The sequence below is a fragment of the Indicator indicator genome, chromosome 20 (genome assembly GCF_027791375.1).
Source record: "Indicator indicator isolate 239-I01 chromosome 20, UM_Iind_1.1, whole genome shotgun sequence".
NCBI classification, from domain to species: Eukaryota; Metazoa; Chordata; class Aves; order Piciformes; family Indicatoridae; genus Indicator; species Indicator indicator.
The window spans coordinates 3093279-3107682 of NC_072029.1; the positions used below are offsets into that span (position 1 = coordinate 3093279).

At 47.3% G+C, this 14404-nt stretch overlaps 1 protein-coding gene across 1 annotated transcript in view; it reads left to right on the forward strand.

Annotated features, from left to right (window-relative positions):
* Positions 1-14404, forward strand: part of OBSCN (obscurin, cytoskeletal calmodulin and titin-interacting RhoGEF) — a 179089-nt gene that overhangs the window by 154300 nt on the left and 10385 nt on the right. Inside the window, 13 exon segments of the mRNA XM_054389952.1 lie at positions 349-482; positions 811-923; positions 1498-1666; positions 2239-2320; positions 3338-3538; positions 4987-5047; positions 5823-5900; positions 6036-6208; positions 6722-6748; positions 7260-7412; positions 8935-8980; positions 9551-9628; positions 10504-13897. Of these exon segments, the coding sequence (XP_054245927.1) occupies positions 349-482; positions 811-923; positions 1498-1666; positions 2239-2320; positions 3338-3538; positions 4987-5047; positions 5823-5900; positions 6036-6208; positions 6722-6748; positions 7260-7412; positions 8935-8980; positions 9551-9628; positions 10504-13897 (4709 nt within the window).

Consider the following 14404-nt stretch of genomic DNA (forward strand, 5'->3'; position numbering starts at 1 on the left):
AGGAAATGGCTTGAAATTGTGCCAGGGAAGATTATCAGGAAAAAAATCTTTCCTGAAATAGTGGTCAGGGATTGGAACAGGTTGCCCAGGGAGGTGGTGGAGTCACTATCTCTGGAGGTGTTCAAGAAACCTGTGGACATGGCACTTTGGGGCATGGCTTAATGGCTGTGGTGGTCTCAGGTTGGACTCAATGATCTTAGAGGTCTTTTCCAACTGAAGCAATTCTATGATTCTACAAATAATTACTTGTCTGTTACTAAACACACAGATCAATGGCAGGGTGTAAACCTCTGTCTCTGCAATTGTATTTAATTATGGAATGACCTTTCCTCTTGGGCTTCATTAAAGGACATCACCAGCCTCAGGGGCAGGAGACTGGTACAGAAGAGAAGGAGATGTGGTCTGGGATGTACACAGTGAAGTTTATATTGAGACTACAGAAAGAACTCGTGTGTATAAGACTGAAGAGAAGACCCCAACAAGTAAGGGAGAACCTTGTGTCCATTTCCCATGTCTTCCCATGGTTGTCTTTGTCTTCTCTGTTCTTTTAAGTACTTCCATTCCTTGAGTAGGAACTGTAAACGAAACAGGAAGTATAACAGAGAAGCATGAAGATGAGAAGCTTAAAAGTAATGCTCCTGTAGAGAAACCCAACCACATTGCTGTGGTATCTCCTGACTTGACATTAAGCCAATGATTTATCCTAAATGGCCAGTCCTAAAACTGCCCTTTGAGTCACTCTCTCCCCACCAGCACACTAGGAATGAAGTCCTGGCACTGTGCACACAGCAAACCCTTGTGTCTCACCAGGTCCCCCCTACATGCAAGTGACGATAGAGGACGTGCAGGTGAATTCTGGGGAGTGTGCCAAGTTTCAGGCAGTCATTGAAGGAACCCCTCAGCCAACTGTTTTGTGGTTTAAGGTAAGCGCAGATTTTCCTCTGGCTGAGAGAGAGAGCACCATAGCAAAGACCATTGTGCAGTACTTCTGCAGGGAATTTCTTCTGCTCTTTCACCTGCATTGATTCTGGGTCCTATCTATAGATTTTGTTGCAACCACCACTCATGCAATTCACTTTGTGTTGTCTCCAGTGTCACTGTAGCAGACTCTCCTTCTGTCACCTTTATTTGGAGCATTTATGCATGTATTAAGCAGCACAAGTGCCTAATCAAGCTGGAGACCAGGCAGGAGCAAAGTACCTTGTGCTCCCTGGGCTCCCTGCTCAGGCATGGTTTGCTGGGAGAGCTGAAGAATAAACCCCACCGCCCTGGTGCCCCTCCCAATCCTCCTATGAATAGGTTATGGAACAAAAGATTGTTGGGTAATGTGGAAACAGAGAAACAGCGCGACATGGAGGTCTTCTCCAGCCAGTATTTTTTTTAGTGAGGTTTGTTTGCTTAAATAAAGCTGTGGTCCTGCATCTCATTTCATGAGGAGAAGCAGCATCTGTTCTCTGGCTTTTTTTCAGTGCCAAAAATGTCCTTTCATTCTTCCAGGGCACTTCATTGCTGACAGACAGCAACAGGGTCCATCAAGGGAAGGAAGGAACAACATATTTCTTAGCTGTGGACAATGCTGTCTCAGAAGATGGTGGTGTCTATACCTGTGTTGCCAAAAATGCAGGAGGGGAGGTTTTGTGCAAAGCAGAGCTCGTTGTGCATGAAGGTAATATTGGAATTGCTTCCACAGCCATTGCAAAGTTCACTCTCTTGTGGTCATCTTCTGGTACCCTGAAGGTATCTGTTCTGCATTTCCTGTGTAGTATTTATGTGTTACCAGCATGGCAGAATCCAGTATAAGAGCAAATGCCCTAATGACCTCCAGTCATATATAGGCAAAAGAGATTTTTGCTTCCCCTTTCTCCATACATGTGATGAACTGGTAGAGAAATAAGTGAGGCCATTTCCTCTCATCCTACCACCTGGTACAAGGGAGAATAAACTGACCCCCAGCTCACTCCTACTACAGGAAGGAAAGAAAGGAACTACATTCCTTTCAGGTAGTGGTAGAAAGCAATGAAGTCTTCCCTCAGCCTCCTCTTCTCCGACTCAAGGTGCATCCCTGAAGCTCACATTGGCATCTTCTCTCATCAGGCAGCTCCACTTCATTCTGTGCACAAGTTTTAGAGGCCCCTTGCCATTTTCCAGGCCTTTTATTGTCCTGTAATGACTTTGCATGTTCTTAGTGAGGCACTGTTGTCTGAATGTTAACACTTATATCCTCCTTCATTCCCAAAGCCAAGAAAGACCAAGAGGCAAAGAAAGTGGCCACCAGGAGAAAGCTTCATTCCCTGTATGAGGTTAAGCAGGAAATTGGAAGGTAAATGAATTTCCCAACTTCACAGAGTCATAGAATTATTTTCTTTGGAAAAGATCTTTAAAATCATCAAGTCCAACCAGGAACTAACTCTATGAAGCCTGGTGCTGAACCACATCCCTCAGCACCACATCTCTGCAGCTTTTAAATACCTACAGGGACAGGGATCCAACCACCTCCCTGGGGAGCTTGTTCCAGCATTTGAGAACACTTCCACTGAAGAAGTTTGTTTTAATATCCAGTCTAAACCTCCCCTGGTGCAACTTGAGACCATTGCCTCTTGTCCTATCACTTGAGACTAGGAAGAAAAGACTGACCCCCACCTCACTACAGCCTTCTTTCAGGGAGTTGTAGAGAGTGAGAAGGTGTGGAGAAGAGCTTCAAGCTCAAAAGTCATTAACTCTTTCTCTTCAAACCCAACAAGAAGGACTCCCCTCTGCCTCCCTTTCTCCAGAAATGACTTCTGGAGAATCTCTGCTTCCCAATCTGAGCTGCTGAGCATGTGTAACCAGAAGCAGAGGTGGGCCTGGCTATGGAAGGGTCTGAAGAGATCCAAGTGCTGGTAGTGGTGGGACATCACCCTACTGAGGTGTGCTGGAAACACTTCTCTGAGGTTTCTGACAGAGGGTGGGAGAGTCCACACAGCTCCAGCCAGAAAAAATCCCAGCTGGAGGCTGGCAGGATAGGTGCCCATGTATGAGACCTTGGCAGTGGGCATCACAAGCCCTGTGTCCATCCCAGGGATCCAAGAGCATCAGCCTTTGTCTGCTCAAGGCTGTAGCACCTGAAAGAGCTCTAACTCCTGAAATGAAGCTAACTCATTCCTTAATTTTAGAGACAGCCAGGAGAGGGCAACATCACCCTACAGACAGGAACGTGAGCTTTTTTACCTTGGAGAATTCCAGCCTTGAGCAGCAGCAGGGAGCTGTTAAAGGCTGGGACATGGAAAGGTCTAACCCTGCTGTGCAGAGGGCTTTGAACCAAGGTCTGAGCAGGGTTTCTCCTTTGATTTTAACACAGGGGCTGCTTCAGCTTTGTGAAACGAGTTGTACACAAAGGGAACCGAGTGTCTTGTGCTGCCAAATTCATTCCTCTACGGAGCAAAACAAAGGCTCGAGCACATCAGGAGAGAGACATTCTTGCCTCCCTGTCCCACGACAGAATCACCAGGCTCTTGGACCACTTTGAAACAAGGAAAACACTCATTTTGATTCTGGAGTTGTATCCTTTTGCTGTGCTGCTTCTCTGAGGAGGCTGGGGAGCAGTAGGTAGATCTCATTCATTAAATAGCTAAGGAATTAAGCACTTTTAGGTTTTGCCTGAGAGAAAAGCATGTGCACTGCCTTGCTCTGCACTGCAGGATGGCATAGCTCTGGGAGGTCTTCACAAAGTAGTGTTTCTGCTGCTTTGGGAAAAATCATTCTAGAGTCATAGAATGCTTTGGATTGGAAAGGACCTTTAAAGGTCATCTAGTCCAACCCTCCCTGGGGCATTTGCAACTAGAGCCCTGTCCAACCTGATCAGGAATGAGTCATCTACCACTTCTCTGGGCAACCTCTCACCACCCTCAGTGTAAAAAATTCCTTCCTTCTCTGCAATCAAAATCTCCCTCTTTTAGTTTAAAACCATGACTCCTTGTCCTGTCACAAGAGGCCCTGCTAAAAAAGTCTGTCCCCAGATTTCTGATTTGCCTCTTTAAGTACTGAAAGGCCACCAGAAGGTCTCCTTGGAGCCTTCTCTTCTCCAGGCTGAACAACCCCAACTCTCTCAGCCTGGCCTCACAGCAAAGGGGTTCCAGCCCTCAGATAATTTTTGACCTCCTCTGGATCTGCTCCAGCTCTCTCCTGTGCTGAGGACTCGTGGCCCCAGCACTGCAGGTGAGCTATATACAAGTGTCAAAGAGTTGTTAAGAATCAAAACTCTTTTCTGAAATGTCTGGAAGTGAAGAACTCTGTTTCCATGAGATCCAGTCTGAGAAAGCAGCAGGAAAATGCGTTTCAGAGCAGAAAAGACAAGAGCCAACAGGTAGGTTTTAGCAGAAATGATACCATGCTCCAGCTTGTAGGGAGCATGACAGGATCACAGCTCACAGGATGTTAGGGGTTAGAAGGGACCTCCAAAGATCATTGAATCCAACCCCCCTGCCAGAGCAGGACCATAGAATCCAGCACAGATCACACAGGAATGCACCCAGATGAGTCTTGAAAGTCTCCAGAGAAGGAGACTCCACAACCCCTCTGAGAAACCTGTTCCAGTGCTCTGTGACCCTCACAGTGAAGAAGTTCCTCCTCGTGTTGAGGTAGAACCTCCTGTGCTGTAGTTTACATCCATTGCTCCTTCTCCTACCCCAGGGTGCAACTGAGCAGAGCCTGTCCCTTCCCTCTTGACCCCCAGTCCTCAGATATTTATAAACATTTATTAAATCCCCTCTCAGCCTTCTCTTCTCCAGACTGAACAGTCCCAGGGCTCTCAGCCTCTCCTCATAGGGCACAACAGGAGCACAGGTTCAGCAAGAAAGACACTGGTGCAGTGGAGACTTCAATGGATTACCTGCAGATCACATTGTCTGAGATCACCTCACAAATTCTGCTGCTAGCTGGACAGAGGTGGTGACCAAGTGCAAAGCAGCTTGTACCTGCAGTTCTGTTTGCCCTTAATGCTGTTGTCAGGTGCTCCAACGAAGAGCTCCTGGACCGCTTGTTCAAGAGGAGTGTGGTGACTGAAGCGGAGGTAAGTTGCCTTTCTGAGCTGACTATCCAGACCTGGTGGCTACCACCAGAGCACCTGCCAGCTGCATTTTGCTTTTTGGAATATGAGGACTGTCTTTGATCAGTGGTAATCTGTCAAAACAGAATCAGCCCTTACAATGTGTTCCCAGCAGCTTTCATTACTCAGCTGACTTTCTTTTTTTTCTTCTGAAGGGGTTTTGACCACCAGCATTGCATTCAGCCCAGCACAGATGATATTTGCTCTGCTATCATCCTTTCCTTGCTATCTATCACCTGCAGCTCCTGTATCTTCACTTGTTCAATCAAACTTTCTCATCACAAATGTACTTCCAGCCACTCCTTTTTCAGTCTCCAAACCAAGGGCTGAACCCTACAGTTTCTTAGGCTGTTTTTTGAGATCCTTAGTGCTCCTCCAAGCTCAAAGTGTTTCACACCTCCCATCTAGTAAGCAGATGTCCCATATTTTTTGGTAAAATTGATTGTTCTTTGGAGTGCTCAGGGATGGCCATCAAAGAATCATAGAATGGTTTGGTTTGGAAGGGACCTTAAAGATCATCAAGTTCCAACCACCCCAGCATGGGCAGGGACACCTTCTATTAGATCAGGTGGCTCAAGGCTCTGTGCAACCTGTCCTTGAAGTTCAAGTAGTTCAGGAAGTTCATTCTAGTCCTATTCCTAGTTCAATCTCTCCCTCTCTCACAGATTCAAAATGCTGGTGGAATCAAGGACTTCCTTCTTAACTACTCATGTTTAATACTTTTTATTTAATTTTTTAGGTCAAGTTGTATATCAAGCAGATATTGGAAGGGATCAAATATCTTCATGACAACAACATCCTTCATTTGGATATTAAGGTAACACACAGTGGCAGGTCTAGCCCTCTTGTAGGTCAGCAAGTGGGCATTCTCTCTTCAAATTATTCTTACAACTAAAAATATTGCCTGATTTCAAGAAAAGTTTCCTCCTTTCTATTTTATTTCCTTTACTAGCCACTGAATATCCTCATGGTTTATCCTGAAAGGGAAGATCTTAAGCTCTGTGACTTTGGATTTGCTCAGAAGATCACCCCCTTTGAGCCTCAGTACAGCAAATATGGGTCTCCAGAGTTTGTTGCCCCGGAAATTGTTTCTCTGTCACCAGTGTCAAAAGCCACTGATATCTGGTAACCTTTCATCTTTCTAAAAAGCTTTTTGCCTTAGATGCCCTCTATTTCCATTTACTGTTAATAAGTAAATGGAGCAGTGATGATAAACTGAGAGTGAACATTGAGAATCCAAACCCCATCAGGGCTTTTTAAAGCTCCTCCTGTCTGCTTTATTCAACCATAATTGAACTCTGACAGCTAATGAATGCAGAGGAGCATCTTAGAGAAGATGATCTTCATTAGAGGCAGCAGCTAGGGAGGGGGATCCTAAGGGGCTTTCTAGAAAAGGCAAACTCACTCCTCTTCTCTGTTTGCGCTTTAAAAATGGAGAATTAGTTGAGGATTATTTTTTAAAATGTTAAAAGGCAAAATGTGGAGGGTGAGAACAGTAGCTCTGGGGGCTTCTTTTCTTTGGAAAGATGAGGAGAAGAAAGAGACCTTACTGTGCCAAGGTGTCTAGTGGCAGAACAAGGGGCTGTGTGATGGAGAAACAATGATGAACACCTGACATCCTGTTCCCTCTCTCCTCAGGGCTGTTGGAGTCATCACATATTTAAGGTAAATAGACCTTCTTGGAAAGATTCACTCAATGTGCCTTTGTCAGTCAGAGCCCTCCAGTACCTCCAGAGAGGATTCTGAGTGAAGCACTGAGTCCTTCTATCATGAGGGCAGTTTCTGCTGTGGTTTTCTTCTTTACTCACTCTTTCCTGGTTGCCCAAAGCTTTGGTGGTTGTCCCTGCTGGAAGACCTGAAAGCTGCTCTCCTTTGAGTCAGCAAGGAGAGTGGTGGAGGAGGTTCAATCTTCCCCTTGCCTCTTTTAGCCAACATCCTACTGTAGCTGCTCAAGATCAAACCCTTTGAAACAGGGATAAATAATTGTGCCATGGGATGCTGGGGTGAAAGATGCTCTGCCAGTGGATGCACTGCTCCCAAGCACTGCAAGTCCCACACATGGAGATGGAGTCCCTCAAGTGTTTCATGCCCTGTGTGAGCATTTGTTCTTCTGTCATCTGAAGAGCAAACACAAGTCTAAAGCCTGTCTCCTTTTGCTTTGTGTTCAATACATCAGCCTCACCTGCAAGTCTCCATTTGCTGGGGAGAATGACAGAGGAACCCTTCTCAATATCCAGAAGGGGGAAATTTCCTGGACCATTCCTGATGTTGTTCACTTGAGTGCAGATGCAAAGGACTTCATGCAAGGGATCCTACAGCAGAACCCCAAGTGAGTGCACCACTTCTGTGCTTCCTACAGCCAGTGTGCTGAGATAGTGGTGTCTCAGCAGGCAGATCTCAGCTCATTAGAGCTGCAATGACTTTGAAAAGCAGAAAGCTGAGGGAAGTGTGGTGTGCTGTGATCTAATTCTTCTTGATTGTTCCCCATTACTCAAAACACAATTTGGCATTATGCCAGACTGGCTTGGTCCTGGTATGGTGATGTCCTCATTCCCTGACTGATCCAGGCAGATGAGTTTCTAAAGTGACAATGTCGGAAGAGCAAAGTCTGGAATAGAGAGAGTTATGTGAGAATTAAATAACATTTACCACATCCATTAAGCAATTTCAAGTACAAAAGATGACTTGAAGGCATGTTTGCAGACACTTGCTCTTTAATTTCATTTCTATTCCTTCTGCCTGCTGCCAAAGCTGTTTTTCCTCTGACCACCTACAGAGTCAAAGTCACTCTTAGGGCTGCTCTCCATGGCCTTGAGCAGGCTCCCTACAGAGTGCCATGGGGGCTTCCTGAGGATCTGCAGGGAGTGGCAGACTGGAAAGGGAGGATTGCTTCACCTAAAGGGAAGGAAACCTTTCAACCTTGCGTTGAAGACCTCTTTCTGCTTTGTTTCTCAGCTACAAGACAGCAGCCTAGACAACAGCAGCATCAACAGCCCAGTAACAGTACAGGCTGGGGATGATGGGGTTGAGAGGAGCCCTGTGGAGAAGGACTTGGGTGTGTTGGTGGCTGAAAAGCTGGACATGAGCTGGCAATGTGTGCTCACAGCCCTGAACCCTCTGGGACCTGAGCTGATCCCCAGCAGCATGGGCAGCAGTTGGAGGAAGGGGATTCTCTGCTCCCCTCTGCTCTGCTGTGCTCTGCTGAGACCCCACCTGCAGTGCTGGGGCCAGCTCTGGAGTCCTCAGCATAAGAAGGACATAGACCTGCTGCAGTGAGGCCAGAGGAGGCCACAACAACAGTCAAAAGGCTGGAAGCCCTCTGCTGTGAGGCCAGGCTGAGGAAGTTTGGGTTGTTCAGCGTGGAGAAGGGAAGGCTCCAGGGAGACCTTCTGGTGGTCTTTCAGTACTTAAAGGGGTCCAGAAAGCTGGGGACAGACACTTCAGCAGAGCCTGTTTTGACAGGACAAGGGGTGATGGCTTTAAACTAAAAGAGGGAGATTTAGTGTGATTTTGATATAGAAGACATTTTTTACACTGAGGGTGGTGAGACCCTGGCTCAGGTTGCCTACCAGAGAGGTGGTAGAAGCCCCATCCCTGGAACCATTCCAGGTGAGGATGTTTGGGGCTCTGAGCAACCTGCTGTGGTTGGGGATGTTCCTGCTGACTGCAGGGGGGTTGGACTGGATGACCTTTAAGGGTCCTTTCCAGTCCAAGCCATGCCACGGCTCCATACACACAAGTGCATACTTGTGTCCCTGTGGTGTCCCTGTGAAGCAGGCACCTTCAGAAGGATCTTGTGGCTGCTGCTGGCAGTGGCTTGCTACTGACCCAGTGATCTTTTCTCTTATCAGAGACAGGCCCAGTGCTTTGGATTGTCTGTCCCACAAGTGGTTCATGGTAAGTGTGTCCTGGTTCTTTATTAGTCAAAAGGGAAGAGACTTTTGGAGGGGCAGCTTGTAAAGCTGCTTGGAGTTATTTGCTGATTTATATTTTGCTGTTGGCCTCCTAATTTCTGTCCTACAGAGGAGCTCAGGCATGGCTCTCCAGAAAGAGGAGACCCATTGGTGTTTACATGCCAAGATGTCTTTCCTTTCAAAAGATAAAGATTACTGCTGACTGGAGAAGATACAACATGTCTGGATGGGAAGTGTGGCTTTGCAGAGCAAAGTTGTGGTTGATACTCTGATGCCTTAAATTACTAAGGAAAAGAGCTAAAAATAAACCCCTAAAAATGAATTTAATGACATGCATTGAACAGGGCTTGCTTTTGTCATTGAAAAGTTGAGACTGTCTGCAATTTAATCACAAAGGGACTGTGGCTTTTGGTCTGTTGTAGCTTTCCTAAATCAATTTTTGGGGGAGGAGGGAATCCTTAAAACAACCAACCAAACACCAAACAACTTCTCTGGAAATGAAGTCAGGATTTTTTTTTTTAATTGATGTTTTTCCTTTCATTCCACCTGGCAGCATAATGTCCCCCTTGAAGCAGCTCATTTCATTAATACCAAGCAGCTCAAATTCATTGTGGCTCGGAGCAAGTGGCAGGTGAGTTGGCCTTAATCTATCCTGACTTTTTAACTTATAGATAGATAGATAGATAGATAGATAGATAGATAGATAGATTTGTAATTACATTTGCATCTTTTAAAGTCCTGGCTGGGACAGTGAATACAGCAGAGATCTCAGCTTGGCTATGAATGGAAAATAAGCCCAGGAGAGAGGCAGAAATTAATTATCTAGACTCTGAGTGCCTGGAAATCATCTGGTCTAATGCAGGTGTCTGTAAGACACTGGGTTATCTCTAGGTACCCTCAGCTGCCTTTGCAATTGATGCTGGATTATAGACAGGACCCCAGATGACTCCTTTATTCCTGAAGTTCTCTGACATCATCAGATTAATTGCATTCTGAAGATGCCTGTTTCTCTCTCTGGCTGTAAGGAGAGGGTAGCTGCTCAGCTTCAGCTACAATGTCACACATGGCAGAAGTTAAAGCAGATGAATCCTACCTCCCACAGTCCTCCCTTGGCCTAAGTCACTGTGGGTTGTACTGCAGTCAATGGATTTAAGGCCATTTACTCCAGCTAGGCTCTCCTCTGATGTCTGCCATTAAAAACTCCCTTTTGATTTGTTTTGAGTGGCCAGATTGACTTGGAAAACCTCCAACAGGGTCCTGCTTCCCCATTCACAACAGCAAGTAAGTCCCACGAAGTCAATACAGTTTCACCTCTGTGAAGGTGAGGAGAAGAAGAATGCCTGGAGAGCAATTGTGGTCTGGATTGATGATATGTAGCAGAGGGTGGCAAGGTGTCATTCAATCAGGATGTGTGGGATTTAAGAGCACAGAAGTTCACTTTGGTTTGCTTGCACTACTGTAGTCCTACCACATTCCCATCTGATTGTGCTGCATTTCGCTTTTCAGCGCTCTCTGATGTGCTACAAATCCATCCTGGTGATGAGGTCTATCCCAGAAATCCTAGAAAGGACTCATGACAACACCTCTCTGGCCATCTCCCGCCACCTCATTGAAGAGAGCACTTCCTCCAGCACCAGTGGCTCCTCTTCAGACAATGAGAACTCTCACTTCCCCACGAAGAGGCACTTTGGCTCCACACCTGAACTGCATTTGTCTGTATTTGATGCACCAAGCCATCAGAAGCCTCCGAAACATGCAAGTGAAGAGAAGCCCTCCAAAATCCCAGTCCCTCCAGTAAAACCCATGAGGAGGAAGTATGCTGCAGTGAAAGCTGAGGGGGGGGACAAATCACCTACAGAAACCAAAGAGCTCATGGAAAGAATCTTAAAGGAGAAGGAGGAGGAACTCCATCCCAGAGCTAGAGATGAAAGAGCAGAGCAGTCCCAAAGAAGCAGTGCTGCTGAGCCTTCCACAGAGAGCACATCACACCTGTGCCAGGAAGGAAAACCAGGCACAGCTGTGTCTGACAAGGACAGAACTGAGATGTCTGGGGATGGGACAGAAAAGCCACCTGTCTTTGTCCCTAGACAGAGTGTCATTAAAAGCACTTTCTACAGCCAAGCAGCTGAGATCCCTGCAAAAGGCCCTTCCTCACCAGGCAGGGAGTTCAGAAGGCACTTGGACAGAGCCAGAAGGACCTTCCGGAAAGCTGGATATTCAAAGGTGCCTCTCAGTGGTCTCCGTGAGCCCCTCCTGGAGCAGTTTGAACTGGAAGAAGAAGAAGAAGGAAAGTCTGGTGATGATCACAGGGAAGCTCTGCTTGGTTCCTTGACCAAATCAGCTTCATTTGACACTGCAAGGAAACCACCACACCCTGCCATCACTGGTGCCACCCGGAGCCGTTCCCTGGATGACTACAGGCTGAGAGCCTCAAGGTCGTTGATGGAACAAGACATTTTGGAAGAAGACTCTGATATTTTGTCACAGGAAAGCTGCCCTGAAGGCAGTGAGCACTGTGACAGCTCTGCAGGGCCTGGCAAGGGATGTTCTGTAGACACTTCAAAGCAGGAGGACTTTAGGAAAGTCAGCAAGGATTGTTCAGAAGAGCAGTGCTCTCCTTCCACACAGTGTGGGGGTAATGGGTGCCCAGCTGCTCTTGTGCAGCATCTAGAGAGAATTCCAGTGTCACCTCACAGGAGTGAGAACAGGAAACCTTTACTGAAGAAGTCAAAAGCTACTTACATTGAGGACGAAGCTGAAGATGTGGATGGCAAAAGCCCCATTCCAACTGCCCAGTGCTCAGATGTGACTGCATCATCACCTCAAAAACCTGCAAGCATGGAGGGTCAATGGTCTCCTGGCAGTGCCTCTGACACTGCTTCTCAGGAAGGCAAACATTCCATTCCAGCTTCCACACAGCCACAGACCACCTCCAAGTCAGCCCCTGCAAGTAAGGGAGGTGTGTGTCTGCCCCAGGAGTCTGCTCACAGCACTGACACCCAGCCAGATCTAAAAGGTGGAAACTTACTGATCAAAAGACCAGCCCCAGTTCCACCTTGGAAAGACAAAAGGCAGAAACATTCACATGAGAAAACTTCTGCTCAAAGGGCTGCCAAATCAGACCTCATGGAGCATGGAAGCTCTATTTTAAGAGGTCCCCAAACAGAAACTGATTCACTTCCCCCATGCACAGATAAAAGTCAGGAACTTCCTGGTCAAAGTGCTCCAGCAACTGCTGTCTCAGTGGGCAAACAGCCAGTTACTCTAACTTCTCTGCATACAGCTGATGAAGATGCTCAGCAGAAGATGAAGACCTACAAAGAGGTGAGATCTGCTCTCCTAGAGGATGGAGGACCGAGCGCTACAGGAATTGCTCCATCATCAGCTCATGTTGGTGGAAGCCAAGCACAGAAGGCGGCTTCTGTTCACACAGACACAGCATCAGCCACCCCAAAGGGAGAGCATCTCATTGTTCCACAAGCCCCACCACCAAGATCCATGCTGACTTTGGTCTCTGCTGGAGCACAGCAGGCTGGAAGGGAGCAGCCAGCTCACAGCAAGGAGAGGCTTGCTGCTCTGAGCAGTAGAAGCTCGGCTGTCACACAGGTTGTTCCCAGTCTGGCCCAGGAGGCTGAAATCAAGGCAGCTGAGCCCCAGAAGGTGTCTAAAGGCAGTGGTAGGGATTCTTCTGCTGATCTGGAGGGCAAGCCTCCAGGTGTCCTAACTGCTTCACAAGAAAAAGGTTCTCCAGCTTCCATGTATGAGCTAGAGCAAGAGGAATGTGCTGAGGTTTATGGTGGGGGAAGAGAAGTTGCCTTAGAAAGAGGGAGCTGTGCTGCTGGAGAAACTGTCTCACCCCCACTGCGCAGGGCTCGACGACAGGAGGTCTCACAGCACAGGTCTTCTTTTTACAGTGATGAGGAGTCTGCTGTGCTGGAGGGCTTAGTGGATGAGATGGTTTCTCTCTCTGAAGAGATGAATGTCTGGGCAGAGTCAGTTTCTGGTGAGGAGGGATGCAGAAAGCACATCTCTCCTCCCACAGAGGTGTTCTACAAAGGCCCAGGTAGCCAAGAATCCATGGGCACCTCGTTCCCTTCTATACAAGGAGGCAAAAGAGGAGAAGTCTCTGAGCTGGATGACCTTGCAGAACCCCACCTTGTTGTGAGTGAGGAGTCAGGGGTAGTGGAAGGGCAGATGGCTCCTCAGGAATGTGAGCATCTGGAAGACTTAGCGTTTGAGAGCTGTGTTTCAAGTATTTCCTCCACTGAGAGCTTGGACACTGGGAAAAGAGCCAGCCAGAGGTCAGTGGGCAAGGACACTGGCAAACACCCAGAGGTTTCTTTGGTGAAAATCAAAGACCTGTCAGATGAAACTCCCAGCCCTGGCAGTGGAACTCCCAAATTTGACATCTCAGAGGTGGAGCCTGCCTACATGAACTTCTCTGACTTGTATGACATTGTCTACTTCCCCTTCGAATTTATGAGCTACAGGAAGCCTCAACCCAAACCAACTGGGAGAAGGTTTGTACCTTTCAGTGAAAGGGCAAGGTCACCTCCTGCAGGACATCTGCACAAGGATAAAAGGCTGTGCATCAGAGAAGAGGCAGGAGACAAGAACAGGAAGAACCAGTTGGAAATATCTGAGGATTCAAAAGCAGCTAACTTATTGGCCACGGGGAGAGGGTCAGAGGGTCACAGAGCAATGTATGGCCCCCAAAAGGACTCCAGTGGGAAGCAGAAAAGCTCCATCCACAAGCCAGGACTCTTTAAGCCATATGCAAGGTCTAACTCAATGGAGCAGTCAGTGGAGCAGAGTCTGAAGAAAAAAGTAAAAGCTTCTGTTGCCCATATTTCAAGAATCCTGAAAGGAAAGATCTCTCCTGAGCCAGAGGCAGAGGAAGGTAAACATTTCACTTGGTGCCTTCACAAATCTGCTGCTCTTTGGGCTCTGCTAAGCCTGCCTTCTCCTTTCCCCCTGGCATATCCAAAGTTTTGGAAGGACCCTCACTGCAAAACTGGCAGTGGCAGGCTATGAAATGAGTGGTTCCTGGCTCACTTCATTGGAGCCAGCTGGGTTAATCTGCTGATGGAAGTGGCTTGAATACCCTTGTCTGAGGTTGCACAAAAGCAGACCAGGGCTGCATGACACTTTCCTTGCTGCAGTTTCTTCTGCCTTTATCATCTCACCATGGTAAATCTTTGAGGGGGAAGTGCCTGGGAGAAGTTAGTAAAGTCATCCTGGCTACCTAAATCAATGAAACTGGACAACAAAATCTGTTCTTTCTCCTCTGCCCTCTCTAGATGTGCCCAGTTCTTGCAGGACATCATTCTCTCTGGACAACCTGATAAAGTTGTCCCTTCTCACTGCAAGGGGGTTGGACAAGATGACTTTCAAGGGACTCTCCCAA